Source organism: Sminthopsis crassicaudata, chromosome 3, assembly GCF_048593235.1.
Source record: "Sminthopsis crassicaudata isolate SCR6 chromosome 3, ASM4859323v1, whole genome shotgun sequence".
NCBI lineage: Eukaryota > Metazoa > Chordata > Mammalia > Dasyuromorphia > Dasyuridae > Sminthopsis > Sminthopsis crassicaudata.
Genome location: NC_133619.1, coordinates 337,183,685 through 337,208,351, shown reverse-complemented (window position 1 = coordinate 337,208,351; position 24,667 = coordinate 337,183,685). Strand labels below are relative to the sequence as shown.

The following is a 24,667-nucleotide window of genomic DNA, read 5'->3' as shown; positions in this document are numbered from 1 at the left end:
ATAAATCAGAGGTTCAGAGATAAGGCAACATTGCAGGGAGAGAAGATGACCCACACACACACACACACACACACACACCTGATGGTGATTTTTTCTTTTTTTTTTAAATATTTAAAATTTAAAAAAAGAAAAACAGAAAAAGACAGAACATGGAAAGTAAAAATATATATTGCCATGTGACCAGCAGAATAACAATATTCAATAAATTTCCATTTCAATAAAACAAAGAAGATATTATATTTATGACTGTCCGTTTTTTTGTTGTTGTTGCTTCCATCTAGGTTATTCTTTTGTTCTTTACTATACACTTTTACTTTATTCTTTTTTCAGATGGTGATTTAAAAAATCACTCAAGGCTCCTATTTAGAAAGTCAATTCATATACCACACCATAATCCAGGTACATTGGTGACTGCTTTTCTCCTTCAAATGTGTCCTTGATATGTTTTAACCTGATTCTACACGTATAGAAATATTTAGCACTCTCTACCACCCAAGGTAACCAGGGACTTCACAGTGTAAATTTCCCTAAGTCTCTAACAATTAGAGAAAATCAGACAAATAACTTCCTCAAAGAACCAGCTTACCAAATTCACAGGAATGGGTTTGGTTGTATATCAGGCCCATGGGAATGTTCCAACCAGCAGTTCTGCCAACTGCTGTGTGGCAGGATTTCTTGTCTTTCAGTGAATTCCATGAGAGATCAGTACCTGACCTAACAACAGCCACAGCATAATAACCTTGAAAATAACAGACACAAAAAAGCAATAGTTAGCATTATGAGCTATTCCAGAAAGGGCCATTTGATGCCACTAGACCAAACTTACTTCATGCCTTGGGGAAAACAGATATATAAATGTCCTCAGACTTATAGGAACCAGAGCATTGGAAGAAGCTCAGTCTTTTACTTAATTTCTCATGACCAGAAAGTTATCCATACTATAACAAACTCAGCAAGTAGTCATCCAGACTATTCTCAAAAGACTTTCAGTTAAAGAGAATCCTATTATTTCCTAAGGAAATCTCTTCCATTAATTATTTGTATTCAGTCATTTATCAGTAATATCTGACTCTTTGTGACCCCATTTGGGGTTTTCTTGGCAGAGACACTAGAGTAGCTTGAGTTTCCTTCTCCAGTTTATTTTACAGATGGAGAAACTGAGGTAAACAGAGTGAAGTGACATGCCCAGGGTAACACAACGATTAAGTTGTCTGGCTGGACTTGAACTCAGGAAGATGGACCCAGTGATCTATCCTGTGCCACCTGGCTAACCCTTCCATCGCTGGGTTTACCAATTCAGACTCACCCTGAGCAGGTTTATTCACACAGTCCTCCCCATGACTCTGTCCATCCTTAGGTGCTGAAAAAATAAAGAAGCCAAAGGAATGAATCTTCCATCTGCATTCACTAAATATCAGGTTTTCTTAAGCATGAGTGCTTATACCACTACAATGTCATTCCATTCCATTCCATTAAGGAGAATCCATTCCATTCTATTCAGGAGAATCTTTGATTCTCCACAGTTTGGAATAACATGAAAAATGAAAATTCATTCCTATTCAGCTAACTTTGCTTCCATTTTGATCCCACCCTTAGAGTGTTCAAATGACTCAGGCCCATATTTTCTTTTTCTTTGTGCTTTTTGATCACTTCAGGGTTTATTAGAACCTTTGTATACCAGAAACAAGATATAGTGTATGACCTTTGCTATATATTTGTATATAGTATGTGACCTTTGCTATGTTTGGTATACATATATATGTATATAGCATATATAGCAAAGGAAAAAAAAAAAAAGAGAAGGCGCTAACCTGAGCTGTCTGAACTATCTCAGGGCTTTAAATGTTTAAATGATTATTAGTGAGTCTAATTTATCCCTTTGCTATTTCCCACCCTTCTTCTACTGCCCTAGTGAGAGCTCTGCATAAAATCTTTTGTTCAGAGCCTAGAGAGAGTCAAACTAAAGGAGAAATATTCCCTCTACTTACTGTAGTTTTCTACTAGGACAGGCACCAAACCACACTTGCCAGCAATGTAAACATATCCTCCATCAGTACTCATGGCATCAGCTTCCCCTTTCTGTGGAGGCAAAGTAAATCATTACAAAAACATTGTTTCACGGAGTCTAGGAGCCCTTCATCACGCCTCCCATCATATACACTTAGTGACAGGGTGATTGACTAGGGAGAAGGATGGGAAGTGTAGGAACTTAGGTAGAGTTTCATATGAGAAAATTGCCTTGAATATCAACCTCATATAGCAGACCACAACTTTTAAAGTTATTTCTAAGGCTTCTGGCATCATAAATTTAGAGCTGGAAGTGATTTCCAAGGTATTTTAATTCAACCCCCTCATTTTATAAAAAAGAAAGAAATTCGACAGTCTAGGATCCAATACAGGAGACATAAAACACATGGTTTTAAAATATTACATTTTATAAGTACAAAGCTTTTACTGCAGGAAAATCCCACTCTCTCTAACATGGGAAAGAGGGGGGGAATTTCTTCTATACTAAGTGAAGGTACACAGAGAAGGGTACAATTCTGTAGTGGGCAATAACACGTCTTTATGTGCACATAACAATGAAAAAAACATAATTTCATTGAGGCAGGGTATAAATTTTCCTGATGTTATCTACAAAGTACAAATTCTTTGACTCATCTCTGTCCTTATCACCACACTAATAATACACTAGGGATGTCTAAGGAGACGCAGGCTTTTTTCTCAAGCACAGATTCCCAGGAGCACCCAAAAGCATTCACATATTAGTCTGTGACTATACTGAGTTCCTGGTCATGAAGGAAGGGACTCAAGTTGAGTGGTAGCACAAAATGGACTGTCTAAATAAGGGCAGCCATACACTTTGCTCATGGGAAGTTGGTCTTTAATGTAATTCCCTAACAGAGTAGCTCAGATACAGAAGAAATACTGTGATTATTATCATTTTTTATCATCTTCCTTCTGTGGAAGGAAATTCCTACTTTGAATTAAAAGAGTTTAGAATTAGATGTTACTTTCAATATGACCTATACCAAACTTTCCATTTTCCAAGCAAGGAAACTAAGTTCCAGTGAGCCAACAATGTTTTCAGTCACACAATTGATGGAACCATTAACCAGGATTCTGATCGTCCTAGGCTAAAGAGCCCCAAAACACTGATGCTGTACCAAAATGGGAGCACCTACCATTATCTTGACAATGCAATCTTCAGAGTTTTCTCCTACTGCACATTCAATGACTCCTCTACTGAACGCACTCCATTCATCACATTTTTTCTTTTCATCATCATTTACTGTGCACCACGTCACCTTCTTGTCCTCTGAGGGATGAATTCTGTCTAGGTCATGACCTGGGAAAAGAAGTCAAGAGTTTAAACCGTTAATAAATCTTTAAAATGCACTATGCAAAAGCCTGAGCTATGACCAGTGAAAGAAGAAATGCCTTTTTGACATCAGTAAACATCATATGTAATGGTGATAAACTAGAACCTTTCCCTGTAAGATCAGGAGTGAAACAAGGTTGCCCACTATCACCATTACTACTCAATATAGTACTAGAAACGCTAGCCTCGGCAATAAGAGCCGAGAAAGAGATTCAAGGAATTAGAGTAGGAAATGAGGAAATCAAACTATCACTCTTTGCAGATGACATGATAGTATACTTAGAGAACCCCAAAGACTCTGTTAAAAAGCTATTAGAAATAATTCAGAATTTTAGCAAAGTGGCAGGATACAAAATAAATCCACATAAATCCTCAGCATTTTTATATATTACCAATACAATCCAACACCAAGAGATACAAAGAAAAATTCCATTCAAAATAATGGTTGCTATTATAAAATATTTGGGAATATACCTACCAAAGGAAAGTCAGCAATTATATGAGCAAAATTATGAGACATTTGCCACAAAAATAAAGTCAGATTTAAATAATTGGAAAGACATTCAGTGCTCTTGGATAGGCCGAGCGAATATAATTAAGATGACAATACTCCCTAAACTATTTATTTAGTGCTATACCAATCAGACTCCCAAGAAACTATTTTAATGACCTAGAAAAAATAACAACAGAATTCATATGGAACAACAAAAGGTCAAGAATTTCCAGGGAAGTAATGAAAAAAAAATTAAATGAAGGTGGTCTAGCTATACCTGATCTAGAATTATATTATAAAGCAACAGTCACCAAAACCATTTGGTATTGGCTAAGAAATAGACTAGTTGATCAGTGGCATAAGTTAGGTTCACAGGGCAAGATAGTGAATAAAAATAGCAATCTAGTGTTTGACAAACCCAAAAATCCCAAATTTTGGGATAAGAATTCATTATTTGACAAAAACTGATGGGAAAACTGGAAATTAGTATGGCAGAAACTAGGCATGGACCCACATTTAACACCACATACTAAGATAAGATCAAAAAGGGTCCAAGATTTAGGCATAAAGAACAAAATCATAAATAAATTGGAGGAACATGGGATGGTTTACCTCTCAGACTTGTGGAGGAGGAAGGAGTTTGTGTCCAAGGGAGAACTAGAGACCATTATTGATCACAAAATAGAAAATTTTGATTATACCAAATTAAAAAGTTTCTGCACAAACAAAACTAATGCAAACAAGATTAGAAGGGAAAACATTTTTACAGTTAAAGGTTCTGATAAAGGCCTCATTTCCAAAATATACAGAGAATTGACTTTAATTTATAAGAAATCAAGCCATTCTCCAATTGATAAATGGTCAAAGGAGATGAACAGACAATTTTCAGATGATGAAATTAAAACTATTTCCACTCATATGAAAGAGTGTTCCAAATCGCTATTGATCAGAGAAATGCAAATTAAGACAACTCTGAGATATCATTACACACCTGTCAGATTGGCTAAGATGACAGGAACAAATAACGATGAATGTTGGAGGGGCTGTGGGAAAACTGGGACACTGGTGCATTGTTGGTGGAGTTGTGAAAGAATCCAACCATTCTGGAGAGCAATTTGGAACTATGCCCTAAAAGTTATCAAAATGTGCATACCCTTTGACCCAGCCATGCTACTACTGGGCTTATATCCCAAGGAAATACTAAAGAAGGGAAAGGGACCTGTATGTGCCAAAATGTTTGTGGCAGCCCTTTTCATAGTGGCTAGAAACTGGAAAATGAATGGATGTCCATCAATTGGAGAATGGTTGGGTAAATTATGGTATATGAATGTTATGAAATATTATTGTTCTGTAAGAAATGACCAACAGGAGAAATACAGAGAGGCTTGGAGAGACTTACATCAACTGATGCTGAGTGAAACGAGCAGAACTAGAAGATCATTATACACTTCAACAATGATACTGTATGAGGATGTATTCTGATGGAAGTGGATATCTTCAACATAGAGAAAAACTAATCCAATTCCAATTGATCAATGATGAACAGAATCAGCTACATCCAGAAAAGCAACACTGGGAAATGGGTGTAAACTGTGAGCATTGTTTTTGTTTTGTTTTGTTTCTCTTCCCAGATTATTTTTACCTTACAAATATAATTCTTCCTTTGCAACAACAACAAAATTCGGTTCTGCACATATAAATTGTACCTAGGATATACTATGAGATATTTAATATGTATGGGAATGCCTGCCATCTAGGGGAGGGGGTGGAGGGAAGGAGGGGAAAAACTCAGAACAGAAAGGAGTACAAGGGATAATGGTGTAAAAAAAAAAAAAATTTACCTATGTACATGTACTGTCAAAGAAGATATTATAATTATAAAAATTAATAAAAAAGAAAAAGAAAGAAAGAAACATAAATCAGGGAAAAAACAAAAAGAAAAAAAAAAGAAAGAAAGAAATGCCTTTCTGAAGGTTTGATCTTTTGAGTTTATTATGTATGGTAATACATTAAAAAGTACATACAAACAAAGACCAACATCTTCAACTTAAGTCTGGTCCCTGAAAACAGGGGTAGTTAAACTTTTAATACATTAAAAACAATTATTTAAATAAAGCCAATTAATTAGAAGGAAACATTGAGTCACCTAATTTGATGAAAGAGTACAGATTTTCTAAGTTGGGAGGAAAAGCACAAACAGGTACAATTCTTGAAATCATACTTGTTCCCCTTTGTATAAATAATCAGCACGGCAACAGTAACTGATTGATATGGAGCCAGTTTTCAGATAAGAATTGCTTGAGATGTATGATTTTAAGAACTCTTACAGTTAGTTATTAAGAGAATCAGAATACAAGTCACAACACTGAATCACAGATCTAGACCTGAAAGAGCTCTCAGAGGCCATCTACTCCAACCCCTTCATTTTATAGAGGAATAAATGGAAGCAGAGAAAGCTTACACGACTTGGCCTAAGGTTGTGCAGGTAGCAAGCACTGTTTTTAGCCTAGATGCTTCAACCCTAGAAGAGAGCATTTTTCATTTCCATTTCCACTCTCCCTATAGCTCGGATGTACTTTCCTTAAGTGTAATTAATAAGTATTAACTGTGTATATCAGATACATTCATATATATATGGATATCTGTGTGTGTGCATGTGTATATATATATATATATATATATATATATATGTATTCATATATACATATAAAATTTCCAAGATTCCTCCTGATTCCTCCTATCCCTGAAATTCTTTGATATATAATCGGATTCTCAAACATATTATATGTATATATAAAATATGTATAATATATATAAATATAAATATAAATAAATAAGTATAAGATCTTTCAAATGTTTGAGTCAAATATATGATTTCTAGGGTCTCTTCCTTTGACATTCCTTGATTCTGTACTTCCCTAGTGATATCAACCAGGCATTGTGCTAGCGATTATGGATATTTAAAAAACAAAAGTAAAATATTCCAGAAGTTTACTTTCTCAATAATTTTTTTCTTTTTTGATATTTTCTTTTCCTTTTTTGCCTGAGGCAACTGGGGTTAAATGACTTGTCCAGGGTCACATAGCTAGGGAGTGTTAAGTGTCTGAGGCCAGATTTGAACTCAGGTTCCCCTGACTTCAGGACTGGCACTCTATCCACTCCTCCACCTAGCTGCCCCCTAAATAATTACTAATTAACTGATTTGACCTGGCCTTTCAAGGACTTCCCTACAGGATTTTAGAGTGTTCATTTTCCTTTGATGGCCTCTGTTTTTCATGTCTTTAAAATGAGGGAAACAAATATATGATCTCTAAGGCCTTTTATATCCTTGAAATTCCCTGACTATGATTAAGATTCTCAAACTTATGACATTTATATGATTGAGATCTTTCAAATATGTGATTCAAATATATGACTACGAAGGTCTCTTCTATCCCTGACAGTCCCTGATTCTGTACTTCCCTAGTGATATCAGCTAGAAACTATGACGGGTAGGAAGATTTTCTGAGTTGCTGCACTGAGGATCATAGATATGATTGGAGAGAGGCATTCTGAAAACTTTTGAAATAATACTGAATATAATGTAGAACTTCTGTATGTAGTTCTTGAAATGTTTGCCCCCTGTCCTTCATCAGAACTAACTCTATAAAGCTCATCGGCTCAGATGGCAAATAGAACCATCTGGCCTAACAATCTACAGGAGACTAGTACAAGAAAGCAATTTAACTCCTCCGAATTTCAGTTTCTCCATCTTGCCAAAGATTTTGAAGAAGGATCGGATGCCTGGAAGCATTATAATGTCTTACAATGACTGCAACTGAGTTAGAATCATGGACCCATATGCTAATAATTTACTGCTTGGGCCCCCACTCCCCATCTCTGAAATGGACCAGAGTCTGCTTACCTTTCATAGGCTTGATGGCCTGGATGAATTTGTATCCTAGGTACAATTCATAGTCCATTTTTGGAGGTACTCTCAGAAGTCTATTAGCAGTGTCCTTAAATAGCAAGTCTTTTCCATGTTGGGAAGCAAATAGATTGAATTTCTCTGATTTGCCCTTGCCAAAATGTTCCTATTCAAGGGAAAAAGAAAACCATGAATGAAAATTGCTAACAAGGGAAGAGGTAACTCAGTGTGTGGCCCTTTTTGCCGTATTCCTTCATGAGTTCAGTAATCTAACCTGTTTCCATACTTTTAATTACCATCTCTGTGCTTCACCAATCCCTTTATTCTGTCCTAATCCCTCTCGAGCTCCAATCTGTTTCTTTCCTCACCAACCACCTATTAGAAAGTTCTACAAACACCCAAAACAGATCTCATGATCTTGTCCCATACTCACATTTTTCTACTAAATGTTTCTATTTTAGTCCAGGCCTTCACCATCCATGTCCACTTTACATAGAATTCACTCTCTCTCCATCTCTGCCTCTTTGAATAACTTGTTGCCTTCAAGATTCAGCTCTTGTACTATCCCCTCTACATAAAATTTAACCTGGCCTCAACTGCTATTCATCTCTCCCAAATACTACTGTTCTGTGCTTTTCAGTCCCCTGGAGGAACTGATTATATGCTGTAATCCATTTATATTTTACCTCTTTCAGAACATCCTAGCCATCTCTACCAATACCAGGTTTGTTGTGTAATCAGAGATTCCATCTTCTATATTTCATAATCATGTCTATTTTGTAGGTCTCCATTAATGTCCCAGTTTATCTATCTCCATTTATCTTCTCTAAGACTTTCATTTAATTGTATTCCAAAGCATAATGTACCCTAGTGCAGTTCCCTTTGAGAAATTACCTCTCATGACCATATACAATTTTGATTACATTGAGAATCATCTGTTCAATCATTTCTTCCAAAATAATCACAAAGGAAATATTCAGCCACAATAAACTTGATATCAAAAAGAATAGAGTTCCAATCTGGCCTCAGATACATAGTAGTTGGGTTGCTTTGAGTAAGTAATATAATTGGAAAATGAGGATGACTTCTATGTGGCACAGTGCATAAGGTGTTGGGATGGAGTCAAGAAAATTCATCTTCCCAAGGTCAGATCCAGTATCTGATACTATTTATGTGACCCTGCACAACAACCCTGTTTACTTCAGTTTTCTTAACTGTAAAATCATCTGGAAAAGGGAATGGCAAACCACTTTAACATCTTTAAAAGGATTTAAAAAGGACTAGGAAATAAGAACATATTAAGAACTTAGCAGAAGGAAAAAATAATCAATAGTGATATGAAAAATTCTCTAAATCACTAATAAGTAAATTTTCTAAATTACTATTAAGTAAAGGGATGAAATTTGAACAACTCTAAGGTAATGCCTCACATCCCATCAAACTGAATTTGATGTTAAATGCAAAATGACAATAGATGAAAGGGCTGTGGTAAAAGAGGAACACTATACTTTTGGGGACCTGCAAACTAGCCTAATCATACTAAAAAGCAATCTGGAACAGTCCAGAACTGCGCACAATAAATGCTGCATGCCTTTTTTTTTGTTTTGTTTTGTTTTGTTTTGTTTTTGCAAGAAAGGATATCTTTTTTCCCAGTAAATTTATTCATTTTTAATATACATTACTTTATGAATCATATTAGGAGAGAAAAATCAGAGCAAACAAAAAAAACCATGGGAGAGATTGAAAAAAAAAACCCAGAAAAAAAAATGAACATAGCATGTGTTGATTTACATTCAGTCTCCTTGGTTCTTTTTCACATGGCATTTTCTGTCCAAAGTTTATTGAAATTGCATTGGATCTGTGAACCACTTAGAAAAATCAAGTTTTTCATAGCTGATCATCCCTTGTTCTTACTGTTATTGTGTACAATGTATTCCTGGTTCTGCTTGTTTTGCTCAGCACCAATTCATGTAAATCTTTCCAGGCCTTTCTAAAATTAGCTTGTTCATTATATTTTATAGAACAATAATATACCATTATCTTCATATACCACAACTTGTTTAGCTATTCTCCAATTGATGGACATCTATCCTTTTCCAATTCTTTGCTATCTCAAAAAAAGAGTTGCTACATACACTTTTACACATGTGGGTCCTTTTCCCTCCTTGAAAATTTGCTTGGGATACAGACCCAGGAATGGCACTGCTGGGTCAAAAGGGATGCACAGTTTTATAGACTTTGAACATAGTTCCAAATTTCTCTCCAGAATGGTTGGATCATTTCTCAACTCCACCAGCAATGCATTAGTGTCCCAGTTTTCTCACATTCCTTCCAATATTTATCATTGTCTTTTCCTGTCAAAGTAGCCAACAAATGAGGTGATATCTCAGAGTTCTTTTAATTTACATTTCTCTAACCAATAGTCAGAGCATTTTTTCATATGACTATAGATAGGTTTAATTTTGTCATCTGAAAATTAGGTCATATTCTTTGACTATCATTTGGTTATGACTTGTATTCCTATAAATTTGTCACATTTTTTAATATATTTTGGAAATGAGATCTTTATCAGAAACGTCAGCTGTAAAGATTTTTTCCCAGTTTTGTACTTCCCTTTTAATCTTGTTTTTGTTGGTTTTGTTTGTTCAAAAACATTTTAATTTAATGTAGAGATTTAATTGTAATTTTTAAATAAAAATTTTAAAAATTTAAATTCAAAATTAAATTAATTTTTTAAATTAAAGTTGTCCATTTTTCCTTTGATACTATTATCTAATTCTTCTTTGATCATAAATTCCTCATTTTATGGAGATCTAACAGGTAAATTTTCACTTGCTCTCCTAATTTGTTTATGCTATCATCCTTTATGGCCAAATCATCTACATATCCTTTCACTCTGCAACACCACTAGTAAGTCTATATCCTAAAGAGCTCAAAGAAAAAAGGTCCATCCACGTGTACACAAATATTTATGGCACCTCTCTTTGTTGTGGCAGAGTTGGAAACTGAGGAGATGACCATCAATCGAGGAATGACTAGAAAAGTTATAGTTTATGAATGTGATGGAATATTATTGTGCCATAAGAAATAATGAAGAGGATGGTTTCAGGAAACCCTGGGATGATTCATGGGAACTGATGCAAAGAAGAGAGTAGAAGCAAGAGAACTATCTGCACAGTAACAGCAACATGAATAAAGACGATCAACTGTGAAAGACTTAGTAAATATAATCAGTGCAGTGCAATGCAATCAAAAAATGTCATCCAACTTCTGAGAGAAAGCTGATATTCAGATACAGATTGAAGCATATTTTTTCTTCTTCCTTTCTTTTTTCTGTTCCACCCCAATCCCAGAACAAGTCGAACTTGTTTTTTTTTATTTTGATATGACTTCATATTTATAATGAGTTTCGTATTTCTTGCCTTCTCAATAAGTGGAGGAGTGAATGGGCAGAGGGACAGAACTTAGAAGTGAAAATAAAATTGAATTTTAAAAAAGGAGAAAAATGGGGATGGCCAATACCTGTGCAGTGGAGAGAAGTTCCCAGATCAGATCCTCCTTGCCATTCACACTTCGGGCCACAACAGCATGAGCAGCAATCCTGGCCAGGTGACAATCCTTGTACTGATCGAGAGGCCTTCTTGTGTTATCAGGGCACAGTAGCTCATAATTTTCCTTGTCAGCCTCGGTGAGAAGGTTGTCTGCAAGAAAAAGCAAAAATTCCAAATAAGACTAGAAAGACCATTCTTAAAGAGAATAAGCATTTATTAAGCTTCTATTGTGTGTAAAACACTTCGACAGGCATTAAATGAGATATATATTTTGAATAAAACTAAAAGATTAAAAAAAATCTCTGACTAAAATCTATAGTGGAATCAGAATTCTAGGCCAAAATGATGCTAAGCTGACTACTTTTTGTGCTTCTAGAATCTTGGCAATACTCTGTCTTGAATTCAGGAATATGAATCTTCTTGACTCTAGACTCAGCACTTTATCTACTGAACCACTGAGAGCAAATTTTAAATACTGCCCCCTGAAGGCAATGTATTATGTACCTTAATGTAATTAATTATCCATTAATATTTTACTTTTTTAAAAAGAATATCTTAACATTATTCTTCTCCATCCATCTCTACCTTTCCACCTCTCGTGGCTGTTGATCCTTAATGATTCCACCTTTTGTGTCCTATATTTTTGTCTACCATGTAAGGTCCTCACTCTGAGGGACATTACAATTTAACAAGGCACCAAGGTGGGTAACTTCAATCTATGAGTATTAGGTGGTGGGAGGGGAAGTCGATGAAAAGATTAATAAATTGCTTTGTGCAGGGAACTCCAGCAGATGGTAAATGGTATAACACCACTGTGAACTAACTTTTAAAATTTTCTTCAGAAGAGCATTGTAAGAAACACGAGGGCAGGAGATAGAAAAAATAGACGGAGGTTAAATAAAGCTGTGTCCAATGCTTGAGATAGTGGGGAATTGGGCCTCTCTACCCTAGTACTTACCTAACACAGTTGTGTGCTTGACAAAACTCACTTCTCCAACACCATCCTTCAGACATCTAGGGAAAAGGAGAATCACAAGAATGGGCACAGTCCAGCATCAATAGCTTATCCCATGCTTTCCAATAGCCATCACAGACAGAAGCATATGCAGAGAGTATCTACTTCACCAAGGGCTTGTAAGGCAACAAAGGTAGGAAGTCCTAGAGCTAAGATTCAGACCTAAGTGCCCATCTCAGTCTCCACCAACTTCTCTAACTTGAATGATCCAATTCATCCCTTCTCTAATAATCAGGGACCCTTGGCTAGATTGCTAGATACTAAAGAGCTTTCTTAGCCAGGCCCTTTGTCTTTCTTCGGTTTAGGCTCAGACTAGGTGCAAGAAACTGAAAGAACTGTCACTGATAATATTAATACTAATAACAGTGCCTCTGCATATAATGCTATATGTTCTGCAAAGTATATATAGTACTATATACTATATAATACTATTATACTATAATACTATATTAACCTCATTTGAACAAAAGTAGAAGTGGCTATGGAAGGAAGGGGACAAAGAACAGGCTCCCTGCTGTCCTGTCCCATTACTGGAAGACCAGGGTCAGGATGGTTGAAGTTAAGATGTGACTATTTATGGGACCCAAGAAAACCATAGAGATTGGGGGATTGTTCATAGACTTATAGATGCTTGACATTTCACCGGAGTTATGGGGAGGGTTCAACTTACTGGAATGCTCCTGAGTAGCCAAAATAAGGTTCTCTGTCCGAGCAGGCACACTTATCACTGCCTTTTCCGGCACACAAAGAACACAATTTAGGATTCCTTTGCAATGCACAGGGAACGCAGCTGCCTGAGAAGAACCTGGCCACAGCTAGAGAGAGAGAGAGAAAGAAACAGCACACGTGAGCAGTGTAAAGGGTATGTGGGAGGACACACAGAAACAATGTCCGTCTCCAGATATAAACTTTCTAGGCTTGCCTTCTTTCCAGAAGACATATCAATAGCAATCTGCAGGAACATAGAGATATGAAGTGATTGCTTTTCATTTTGGATGAATGAGTTCACAATGTCAACACTCTACTTCTAAATTCAATTTCAGTTATATCTTACTCTTTGTGACCCCTTTTTGGGTTTTCTTAGCAAAGCTACTAGAATAGTTTGCCGTTTCCTTCTTCAGCTTATTTTACAGATGAGGAAACTGAGGCAAACAAGTTAGTTAAGTCACTGAAACACCTAGCTACCCCACTAATTTCCCATTTTCATTCCTAACATACAATCCTGGGCCCATTCTTCAGGTGTCAATTCTGAGCCAATACCCTACGATAAATACACATCTACCCTCTAATTCCTGGAAAAGTCTCAAAGCCTAGAAAAAAATAAGTTAATTCTAGGAACTACTTTTTCAATGAGAGTCTGTGAATTGGCTTTTTAAATACATACATATATATATATATATATATATATACACACACACACACACACACACACACGTGTGTGTGTGTGTGTGTGTGTGTGTTTTTAACTTGTGATCCTTTGTGATCCTATATATTTTATTTTTTAGGTTTTACCAGACTGCTGAGGAGATTCATTACACCAAAAAAAGGATAAGACTCTTGAATTAGAAGAAGCTTCTGTAAAACATTCAAATAATAGAGTCCTTTGCATACAAGAGGCAGCACATTGCTATCCAAGTCTGGGTACTTTAAGGGAACAAACTTCAGGCAAGAAATTGGGAATAAATAAAAAGTCAAAGGTTCAGATGATATTCCTTTTAGAGATCACAATTTCCTTTTTTTGTTGTAGGAAACTGGGGTTGTGACTTGCCCAAGGTCACATAGCTAGTAAGTACCTGAGGCTGGATTTGAACTCAGGTCCTTCTGACTTCAGTTACCCAGTTGTCCCTGAAAACACAATTTTCAAACACAGAAAGAAAACTACATCATGCCCAGACCTTTACTCATCCCTATTTGTCCAGAAAAATCTTTTTAGCAAATTTTATGTAAAATTTGCCTTTGATTCAAGACATACATTCAAATTTTGCACACTAAATCAAATAAAGATTGGTGATAATTGATAACAACAATAAATAATATTTTCTATTGTTGCCATTGTGTATGGTGGTGATATTTGTCTTAGTGTTCCAGTTTCCGATGTGTGTAGTGAATATGTGTTAAATGAATACAGAATATGGGAAAGTGATCAAAAAAGTGGCCTCTGATATTTTACATAATTGCATAACTGGATTTTTACTTGTTTTACATAATTGTATAAACTATAACAGAGTGCTTAGTGAGGGGGATGGAAAAGAAAGATGAAAGGAATAGTATTTGGAACTCAAAACTTTTTTAAAAAATTTTTTTGCAAATCACTTTAACATGTAATGGTTGGGGAAAGTGAATAAAACATTTTCTTAAAAAAGAAAAAGAAAATTGACTTCTAAGTCAGGAAGACCTGAATTCAAAGTCCTGGCATGTACAGTCAAGTTCCTTGAACTCTCAGTGCCCCAGAGTCTAAGTTTATAAGTTATAGTAGAAAATTTTCCCCTCTTGAGAACTCATTTCACTACTGAAATCACAGAACTGATAGGGGAAAAAACTTAATAATAATAGTAATAATACAGCTAATCACCACTACATTCAGAATCCTCACTGTACTTGCCAGCTTACCATCCTCGATGGGTTCTGGTGATCCTTCCCACTGCAACAGGCCAAGTGCATAAAGTGTCCCCACAGGGATGATCCACCCAGCTGACCTGCCCAGGCCAGTGTGACAGGACTTCTTGCCTTTGAGGTCCTTGAATTGGAAATCAGTTCCCTTCTTCACAACAGCCACAGCAAAGTACTGAGACAGAGGGTCTATACAACATAAAATAAACAGGAAGATTCTCAGCTAGGAGTCAAAGACAAGAAGATGGCATTCCCTGATGATCTCTTGAGGGGTGGGGAAATCCCAAGAAATATCTGATCCTGGACTTGGACTGATCAGGTAAAGGAAGAATTTAAAAATGCCTATAAAACATATACCCACACCCACATTTTTGTATACATACATATATACACACTATGTATACTTACATATATATAAAACACAAAATAATGAAAAGCAAAATGAACAGAACAAAGAGAACATTGTATAAAGTAATAGCAATATTGTTTAAAGAACAACTTCAAGAAAATAAGTTATTTTGACTATTATAAATACCCAAATTAACTATAAAGGACATATGAAGATACTACATTCATAAAAAAATCTGATAATTAGAAATAAGTGTAGAATTATATATATATATATATATATATATATATATATACATATATATATATATATACATACAGACTTATTTGTGTGTAATGGTGGCTATCTTGGGAAGCAGTACAGGAGGGAAGAAAAAAAAAGAAATCTACATGATGGCTTTGTTGTATATTTAAAAAGGAATAGCAAGTTATGCATAAATAAATTTGCAGTTTCAAATACAATCATCTTTTTTCCTATACTGTGTTATGGAAATGCTTATTTTATTCCCTGAATTAAGAATGAAATTTTTAAAAAAGAAAACTCTTCTTCGTCAGGAAAACTCTTCTTTGATAGGAGAAAATAATCAAGCTCCCTTTTCAAATCATTAAATTTTGAGAATTTTTCCAGTGGTCCTATTCAGGCAAATGAGTAGCTAAAAAAAGTCCCTAGTTTACATTTCCCAACTCTGCAGTCTCTTCTCAGGCAACTTCCCAGTTAAAATCCTCCTATTGTTCTGGTGACCTGAATGATGTCCCTTTTTTTTCCCCCCTCTCTGCTCCTTACAACATGGATTTGAATTCTCCAGTGCCAGAACCACATAGAGAAAATAAGTTGAGGGGGCAGAAAGGGAGAAGGAGGAACTATTTTTATAAGGCCATTTTCTGTAACTAGAGAATTTCTGTAAGTTTTATTCCACAGCAGTAACCATATTCTCTCATTCTCATTTTGAGAACAACACTAACTTCACTTTCTGGATCATCAGAGTTTGATTCTTCAGCAACTCAAGGGTTGTCCAAAACTCCTATTCTGACTTGAGAGTCAATATATGCAAATCAAGAACTCACTTGCTTCGGTACCATAGTCTTCAGCAACAATGGGTTTCAGATTGTAGGGTAACAGACCTGCTTCATAGATAAAACCACCATCGATAGTCACAGCATCAGCCTCATCATCCTGAAAGAGATGAGTGAAAACAGCACTGAAGCCCCTTAGCTCTCAGTAAGGAACAGTAGGAACGCATGTAATGGGTAGGTTTGGAAGTCTGAGGACTAGAAAAACCTTAACAGAACTACATTGTCTTTTACCCTGCCTTAAGATAACTGAGAGGATTCAGTGAATCCTGGGTCTTGAGTCACAAAGACCTGATTTTAAATCTAGCTTTAGACACTTACTAACAGTATGACCCTGAACAAATCATTTATCTCTGCTGCCTCAGTTTACTCAACTGTAAAATAGAGATACTAACAGCACCTATTCTCAGGGTGGTTAAGAGGATCTGGTGAAGTCTTTATAAAAAGTATTTAGCACAGTAGGGATTTCACAAATCCATAGGTCCTTCCTGTTTTCCTTGCAACATAATAGAAGCTAAATATGCCAAAAGTTCTCATAAAGTGGGGAAAAAATCTCTCTCATTAACCTTTCCTGCCTGTAATTTCCCTGCCTTCCATTCAAACAGCATTTATGAAGCCCTTCCTGATAAAAAAAATGGCTAAGGAAATATAAATTTTTTTGGTCTCTGCTCTTAAGAAATCTACAAAGATAGTTGGATATGGAATCGAAAGCCAAAATTTGAATTCAAATCCTGGCACTTCTATTTACTGTAGGGACCTCTCTGAGCCTGTTTCCTCACCTATAACATGAGGGGACTGGATTAAGTAACCTTTAAGGTTCCTTCTTGCCCTAAATTTATAAGCTATGAGAATTGATAATGCTAAGTACGTAGGAGCGGGGCAGACATCCTTCTTTTCATTTGTACATCCATTGAATTATTAATTATTTACCTATCATACCCTCCAAACCCAAAGGGTCCAGGTTCAAATCCTAACTTGCTTTAAATTACCTGGACAACCTCAGACAATCTTGCTTAATCTCTCTAGGGTTTCCTTATCTGCAAAAGAAAGGGGGAGGGGGGAAGGGAAGGAGAGCTAAACTGAGAGACATCAAAGGTCCCTTTCAGATCCAAATCTATGATTCCATAATCTTTTACCATTTGTACTTGAATGCTTTCTTCACCTAAATTCTCCTCCATCCCTACAAGATAGTCTAGAGGAATTATTGTGGCCAAAAATAAATAATAGTTCACCTGGCAGCTGAGTTCCAGATAAGGAGCATGGCTGCACTGATCTGGAATACCTCATCTGGCAGGTGCCCAATCACTAGACCCTCCCTTAGCTGATGTCTCTCCAATTTGTCAGGCCTTGCCAAAGCTTGCCCTTTGCCGGCTATTTGCAGATAGCCTTAAAGAAGTCAGGCTTCATTCCATGCCATTACAAGGTAGCAACAGAGCTGGCAAAAATTTTTTTTTAAATAACTGAGTTGCCATTACATTAAATCATTTCTGGATTTTTTTTTCTTTTTTTTGCTGAGGCAATTGGGGTTAAGTGATTTGCCCAGGGGTCACATAGTTAGGAAGTATTGAGTGACAGAAGCCAGATTTGAAATCAGCTCCTCTTGATTTCAGGACCAGCACTCTATGTATTCACTGTGCCATCTCACTGCCCTTTCCCTCTATGTTCCATGCAGCTGCTTTGTCAGCATAATTCTGTCTCCCCCCCTAACCCCCCCCCCAAGCCCCTTTTTGAGGAAAGCCCTTTTTCCAGAATTACTGAGAACTAAGAGCTTCTTTGCAGTAGCTAGGTGGCACTACAGTGCACAGAGTGTTAAGCCTAGAATTAGGAAGAATCATCTTCCCAAGTTCAAATCCGCCCTCAGCTCCCAAGCAAGTCAGTTAACTCTGTAGCCTCAGTTTCCTCATGTGTACATTCATCTGGAGAAGGAAATGGCAAATCACTCCAGGATCTCTGCCAAGGAAACCGCAATGGGGTCATAAAGAACCAGACAAGACTGAAACAACTGAACAATAACAAGAATTTCTTAGAGACCCTCATGGAAAGGAAACAAAGTAAGAGTATTGGTGGAGAGCAGAGACAGCATTCTTCCATTCTCTTTCAGGCAGACAGTCACACACCCTCCACCACTAACAAGGGCTTGTGACCTACTGAGATGGCCTTGACACAATCCATGTGGGAGGTTTTCATGATGCAGGCCAGACTGGGACTGTTGGTGGTCTTTAAGGCTTCCTTAAATTCATGACATTTCTTCAGCTCATTTTGTGATATGGCACACCATCTTACTTGTCGATCTGTAGAAGCCAGGCACAGCCCTAAAGGAGAAAAGCCAGAGGGGAATGAGTTCATGGCCACACTAACTTCTCTCAACCAGGAACAGAGAAGGTGTCCTCTATCCCAGGTCCTGCATCTTCCAGAAAGGAGCTCAGAGAACAAGATCTCCAGTGCTTGCTTGAAAGAGAGGAGACTGTGCCCACCAAATAGTTGAACAAAGCTAGTAACTGGACCTGGATTAATTATCAGCTCATCCAAGCCACAAAATTTAATTTGTGAGATGCCTCACCTTTACTTCCAAAGCTAGGGAAGGACTCAAGGGATAGGAAAAAGTTTTTACCCCCTCCTCTCTCCCCATTATTTTCCTCCTCATCAGTGGTTCTTTTTTTGAAGGCGGGATAATGGAAGGGAGTTGTTTTGTTAGTGTTGCTGTTATTTTTTTCCATGAAATCTTTCAATAGGAAGCATAAAATAAAATATAGAGGATTTCAAAGGAAACCAACTATATTAAATACAGTTAAAAAAAAGCATCTGCAAACCCCAAGTTAAGAACCTATTAACTTAGGGGAAATTAGGTGGAATAATGAACAGATCCTGAAGTTAGGAGGGCCTGAGTTCAAATCCAGTTCTAGACATTTACTAACACTAGACAATTCACTTAATCTTGATTGTTAAAAAAAAATTCTGACTTATAGAAAGGCTCAAATCAGCTTTTTTAATATGGTAAGTCAATCTTTGTAAGATTCATGGTTCCCCGACATTAGTCCTTACTTCATTTTCTTTTCTTTCTGTTTTCTTTTAGGGATAACTAGACTTAAATTACTTGCCCAGGATTACACAACTACCTTACATCATTTTCAGAATCCTTTTTTTGAAAACTCCCTATACTAGCCTCTTCACAATTAATTGGCCTGTGGTTTAGATTTCACTAAACTTTAGGTTTAAAAAAAAAAAAAACCTTCCCAGCTTAGAGGAAACTTCTGGGTTTTGAACTCAGCTTATTGTCTTTTGGAAACCAGGATCACCCTCATGACAAGGTGAAACATCAGAGGAAGAATCCAGCAGAGGGAATATTTCTGCGTTACACCCAGAGAGAGCTGGCAAAATTTGTAGTTCCCAGAACTAAAACCCAACAAGTAGGCTGTGTGCTGGGCTTGGCACTAGGGATGATATCGTCCTCTGGTAAAATATAGCGCTTGGACCAGCACCAGGTGTTCACTGAGGGATTTTACCTTCTCCTTTTTACAAGGTCTTCTGCCACAAGTTCACAATCCCTGTCCTCACTACAGAATTCTGATGCTGTGCCCCACAGGGTGGCCAAGACTCTCCAAAAGTTGAGACAATGACTTCCAGTAGGAGCAAAGAATACCTGATGTCCATTTGAATTATCTGAAGATCCAAAAATTCTTTGTTGTGATCCAATTCCTTTCGTGTGTGTGTGTGTGTGTGTGTGTGTGAGAGAGAGAGACAGAGAGACAGAGAGAGAGAGAGAGAGAGACAGAGAGAGAGAGAGAGAGACAGAGAGAGACAGAGAGAGACAGAGAGACAGAGAGATAGAGAGAGAGAGACAGAGAGAGAGAGACAGAGACAGAGAGACAGAGAGAGAGAGAGACAGAGACAGAGAGACAGAGAGAGAGGGAGAGAGAGAGAGAGAGAGAGAGAGAGAGAGACAGAGAGAGAGACAGAGAGACAGAGAGAGAGGGAGAGAGAGAGAGACAGAGACAGAGACAGAGACAGAGAGACAGAGAGAGAGAGAGAGAGAGAGAGAGAGAGAGAGAGAGAGAGAGAGAGAGAGAGAGAGAGAGAGACCCCACCATCAACAGCATCAAGCCCTCTTTCTTAGCAGGTGGGTGGGTTTCTGCCTTCAGCTGTCATTTTCCTCCCTTTGAAATTAATTAAACTTCTGTTTGAGTCCTGATTCTCTTCTCTTTAGCCTGCAGTGTTTCAGTTTCAGCCACTCAGGTCAGAGACTAGTTCTGGTCAGGTTGACAGAGTAGCTAAGAGGTTCAGTGGATAGAGCATCAGTCCTGGAATCTAAGACCTGAATTCAAATCTGGTCTCAGACATTTACTAACTATGTGACCTGGACAAATCATGTAACCTTCTTTGCTTCAGTTTCCTCATCTATAAAATGAGTAAGACAAGGAAATAGCTAACCACTCCAATGTCTTAGCTAAGAAAACCCCAAATGCAGTCACAAAGGGTCAGCCACAATACAACGTCAATAAGGAAACATAAGCACAGCAGCTCACAGGAATATATTCAAAGTATGTTTTACAAATATGCAGAAAACCAAAGCCCAGAGTCTGGAGATTCCTTAGCTATGGATTGAAAATACCACACGAGACAAGTCCCAGGCAGTTTTTGCATTTAAAGTGTATTCATTTGCAGAATGCAAGGGTAGGACCAGCTCCCTAAAGTACCATAGAGGATCATAAAGGGCCCATGTCCTTCAAACTCCTTTGCTAAGCATTTAAATTCTTTAGTCTAATTCTGACCTCATCTTTCCAGACTTAAATATTACTTCCCTTCAAGCACTCTACCTTCCAGCCAATCTTTCCTCCTTGCCATTCTTATACATAATGTCCTATCTCCAGTGTTGGCATCCTGGCATCTGACCCCCCTCATTTATCTCTAACAAGCTCTTGTTTACCTCAAAACTAGGCTCACAGGCCACATTCTACATTAGGCATTTCCTTATTAGGCTCCCACACTTAATCTAATGGGTCCTGTACTCCACCTCCATTTAGGCCCGAGAGAGACTTAGAATGCAATTAATTCCAATACCTTCAGTTTACAGGGAGGGAAATGTAGCCCAGAAAAATGAAGTAGCCTTCTCCCAGAGATATAGGAAATAAGTGCCAGAGCCAAGAGGAATCCAAGTCCTTAAATTTTTATTCCAATGGTCTTTCCTCTATGTTACAGTCAGTCCTTCAATCTAGAATTTAGAACTTAGTAATCCAGAATTATTAGTTAAAATGGGATGCTATTCTCATGGCTGGGGTGAATTCCTCCCCATCTTCCTTCTTTCTTTGCCCTCCTCCTCTCTACATGATCCCCTCAATTCCCTGGAAGAAAAGGAGAGGGGATATGCTGAGCTCTCTGTTTCACCCCACGAGGAGCAGCTCAATTCCTCCTTAAGGATTTGCTAAGAGGCAGTGTGACTTCAGAAATCAAGACCTAGGTTCACTTGCTGAACCTTTTTCCTTCTGCCTCTATTGCTTTTAACCTGGGACCAGAGAAGTTGCTTTTATATTGTTGTTTTCTTAAATGTTTGGATGGCTCTATTTCAATATACCCAGCTTCCTTTGTCATTGCATATATTTTATTTTGTGCATTTAAAACATTACTCTCAGAAAAGGTCCATGAGGCTTTACTAGGCTGCCAAAGATGTCTCTCTCTCACACACACACACACACACACACACACACACACACACACACACAAACATTAAGAACCCCTGGACTAGATGGTCCCTATTTCTAAAGTTATGATTTTATGCTTCCTTTTATCTCAGAATCTGCATTTTGATATGATTAGTCCTACATCCTTCAAAAACAGGTTCTACCCATGACTGACTACTATAGCACTGATCAGAAAACCTTAGATAACTTCTAGATTTTTATCAGGCCCTCATATTATAAAATAACCTTTTGAGATATGTCTCCCACTCCCTTCAAAGAAGCTGTGTGATATTGGGCAAATTATTTAGCCTCAATTTCTTTATCTGCAAGAAGAGAGGGTTGAATTTGATAACCTCAAAGGCTCACTTATAACTTCCTAAAAGTCCAGTATTGGAGGAAGGAAAACTTGAGTTAAATTCTATCTCAGATTCTTACTAGATGTGTATTTGCAAGACTTTTAGACCTCTCTGAGGTTCAGTTTCTTCATCCATAAGCTGAGAATCTTAAGAACATGCACGTCACAGGCTCTTGATATTATTAAATCTACAAGGGAAGCAGGTCAGGATCTCAAAACTTCTCTCACAGATAGTTTAATCCTGAGACTAATCTCTCTTCCAAGCCAGGTTTGGTTCTGCCTCATTCACATTTCTTTTGTGAAGACAGGGTTGGGAATTCACCGACTGACACCCTCTAGTGTTCTGGTAGCCTCAGAGAAAGTTCAGTTTTCTCTCACAAAGAATGGGTAGAGAAACTGCCCACCCCACTTCACCCCAAATCAACAGCCCTTCTAAATCAACCCCCTTTCAGTGGTCACTTACCTATTAGCCCGAAGGATAATAAGGTGGGAAAAGTGAGTCTCATTTCTTTGTTGGTTCTGGGTCTGGCAGCAAGGAGGTAGTGGGGCTCCTATCACAGAATGACCCCCTAGACTCTGTGATGCCTTCTTAGCTGTTCTACTGGCCCTTTTATAGAGAAACAGGAGCTGTGTTAGCAGAATCAGTGACCTAACAGTGTTTGTCCTTCCTTGTTGCCCAATAGCCACTCAGCCACCTTCTTCTCCCTCTTTCCTCTTCCCTCCCTTTTCCCCCTCCCCTTTCTCCTCCTCCCTTCTTCTTCCCCTCCTCTTTCCCCCCAGTGATCAGTGCATTTTCAAGAAGATTTGGGCTGTGTTACTGCACTGCCTGGCAGGAGCCTGGGGAAGGAATGCTGATTAATGAGGATGGAGCTCGGGCTGGGGGAGAGAGAATTAGGAAAAGCTATAGATGTTTTGTAAGGGCTTTTTGTGGTTAAACACTTCAGGGGTTCATACATTTGAAGTCAGCTAGGCCAGAATCAAAATGGGAAAGACCCATTCCTCATCCAACAACCCCTTTTAAGGAGAATGGGCAGCTTGAAATGTCACCGATTAAACCCTGAATTTGAGATCTTTCCTCCTTCAGAAGACTACTGCTTTTATTCCTTTAGGATAGGGATAGGGACTGGACCTATAAGAATAATTATTTGAGGTTTGCAAAGCACTTTACATATATTATCTCTTTTAAGGTAATCTCCTGAGAGGAATTTTGATTCTCACAACAATCCTGTGAGGCAGATATTAACTATCCCCATTTTACTAGAAAAGGACACTAAAGGACCAGAAAGCTTGTGACTTTCTGGATTCAAATTTATTTCTGCCTGATTCCAAGTCTACCACTCTATCTACTGTGTCCCTTAACTGCATTAGATATATCTAGACCTCATTTCATTGGCCTAAAAAATTCCTAGATGATTACCTTAGAAAGTTGCCTAGAATATTGCAAGGTTAAAAGACTTGACTATTGTCACACAGATACTAGATTTGATCCCAGTTCTTCCTAGCGTGGATACTGGCTTTCTATCTACTATATAAGATGCCTCTCTTAATTTACTTCAAATAAAGAAATATTTAAAATGTCAGTATCTGAATCACTATGTCTGAATGGAATTGTAGCGGGTGTAGCCCTTTTAAGATTCCTTGTCTGATCTACCTTTGGGATAAGATATTCCTATGGGAAATATCTGTATCTGATCCAGTTTGGGCTGTACCCAGCTCCCAATTGGTTTGGGTTTTCAGCCCCCTTTGATACAAGATCTGGTCAGAACTAGTTTGGGCTGTACCCAACCCCCCCACTGGATCTGAGCTAGCTTGGATAAAGCCCTCCAAAAATCTGGCCTTCAAGGAATTAACCTGAGCTCTGCCCATTACTTCTTCAAGCAGATAAAAAGAGCAAACCTAGAATCATCTTTGGTTCAGAGATTTGAAAGATCCCAGATAAGATGCTCCCATCAGAGATTCTCTGTCCCTGATGCTTTCTGCATTTATCTTCCTCTATCTAATGCCTTTTACCTAACCAGACCTTAACCTTGCTTCCAAACCCTGCAATACACATCTTTTACCCATCTAGGCTTTCGGGTCTGTAAATTCATTTACAGGGGACTCTCGCCACCACTAGACCTGATTTAACTTTGTATCCTTGCGCCGAATCCTAAGGGGGTTGCAGGGGAGTTTCATGTGACTCCCTGTACCCCGAATCCTGCCACTAGACCTCACTTAATCCTATTGAGGTATATACCTCATTATTAGTTATTTACCTCAT

The 24,667-nt window shown here is 37.7% G+C and overlaps 1 protein-coding gene across 3 annotated transcripts in view; it reads right to left on the bottom strand.

Annotated features, from left to right (window-relative positions):
• LOC141564752 (serotransferrin-like) overlaps window positions 1-23,176 on the bottom strand; it is a 35,287-nt gene extending 12,111 nt beyond the window's left edge. Inside the window, exons 1-12 of one of the 3 annotated variants that reach the window (XM_074307649.1) lie at window positions 22,871-23,176; window positions 18,526-18,689; window positions 16,372-16,480; window positions 14,959-15,147; window positions 13,019-13,163; window positions 12,292-12,347; window positions 11,305-11,483; window positions 7,780-7,948; window positions 3,186-3,349; window positions 1,989-2,079; window positions 1,307-1,360; window positions 587-739 (exon numbers count right to left, since the gene is read on the bottom strand). In XM_074307649.1, the coding sequence (XP_074163750.1) occupies window positions 587-739; window positions 1,307-1,360; window positions 1,989-2,079; window positions 3,186-3,349; window positions 7,780-7,948; window positions 11,305-11,483; window positions 12,292-12,347; window positions 13,019-13,163; window positions 14,959-15,147; window positions 16,372-16,480; window positions 18,526-18,689; window positions 22,871-22,913 (1,516 nt within the window). In that variant the 5' untranslated portion in view covers window positions 22,914-23,176. Of the gene's footprint in view, window positions 1-586; window positions 740-1,306; window positions 1,361-1,988; window positions 2,080-3,185; window positions 3,350-7,779; window positions 7,949-11,304; window positions 11,484-12,291; window positions 12,348-13,018; window positions 13,164-14,958; window positions 15,148-16,371; window positions 16,506-18,455; window positions 18,779-22,804 lie in introns of all 3 variants that reach the window. The other 2 variants (XM_074307651.1, XM_074307650.1) reach the window with 2 other exon arrangements.
• Between the last annotated feature and the right edge of the window lie 1,491 nt (window positions 23,177-24,667).